General features: G+C 63.1%; 1 protein-coding gene across 1 annotated transcript in view; it reads left to right on the forward strand.

The window, feature by feature from the left end:
- Positions 1-369, forward strand: part of ETH_00035640 (uncharacterized protein) — a gene marked incomplete at both ends in the record, with an annotated part of 1,238 nt that overhangs the window by 687 nt on the left and 182 nt on the right. The window contains one exon of the mRNA XM_013373988.1: positions 21-367. Within this exon, the coding sequence (XP_013229442.1) occupies positions 21-367 (347 nt within the window). The remainder of the gene's footprint in view (positions 1-20; positions 368-369) is intronic.

The following is a 369-nucleotide window of genomic DNA, read 5'->3' on the forward strand; positions in this document are numbered from 1 at the left end:
ACTACCTGCGCGCGCTGCAGCTGCTGCTGTCGGATGTCTTGGGTGTCTTGGCCATGCTGCGGCCTGCTGGCAGCTCGGCGCTGCCGCGGGGAGTTGCTGCTGCAGTTTCGCGGGCGCGGCGAGCAGCACAAGCTGCCCTGGGCCTCAGCAGCAGCAGCAGCAGCAGCAGCAGCAGGGAGGAGGGCGTGGCTGCTGCGCTTGCTGCAGCAGCAAACGCTGCAGCAATCGTGGTGGAGCAGCGAAACCCACAATATGCCTACCACCAGTTTACTGTTCTTGCTGCTTCTTCTTTAGCTGAACTGTCTCCTTATGTCTCCTTTTTGCTGCGGGACATGCTGCAGGTGTTGGAGCAGCGGCGGCCGCCGCTGC

This window comes from Eimeria tenella, genomic scaffold, assembly GCF_000499545.2.
Source record: "Eimeria tenella Houghton genomic scaffold, Eth_scaff1872, whole genome shotgun sequence".
Classification (NCBI taxonomy): Eukaryota; Apicomplexa; class Conoidasida; order Eucoccidiorida; family Eimeriidae; genus Eimeria; species Eimeria tenella.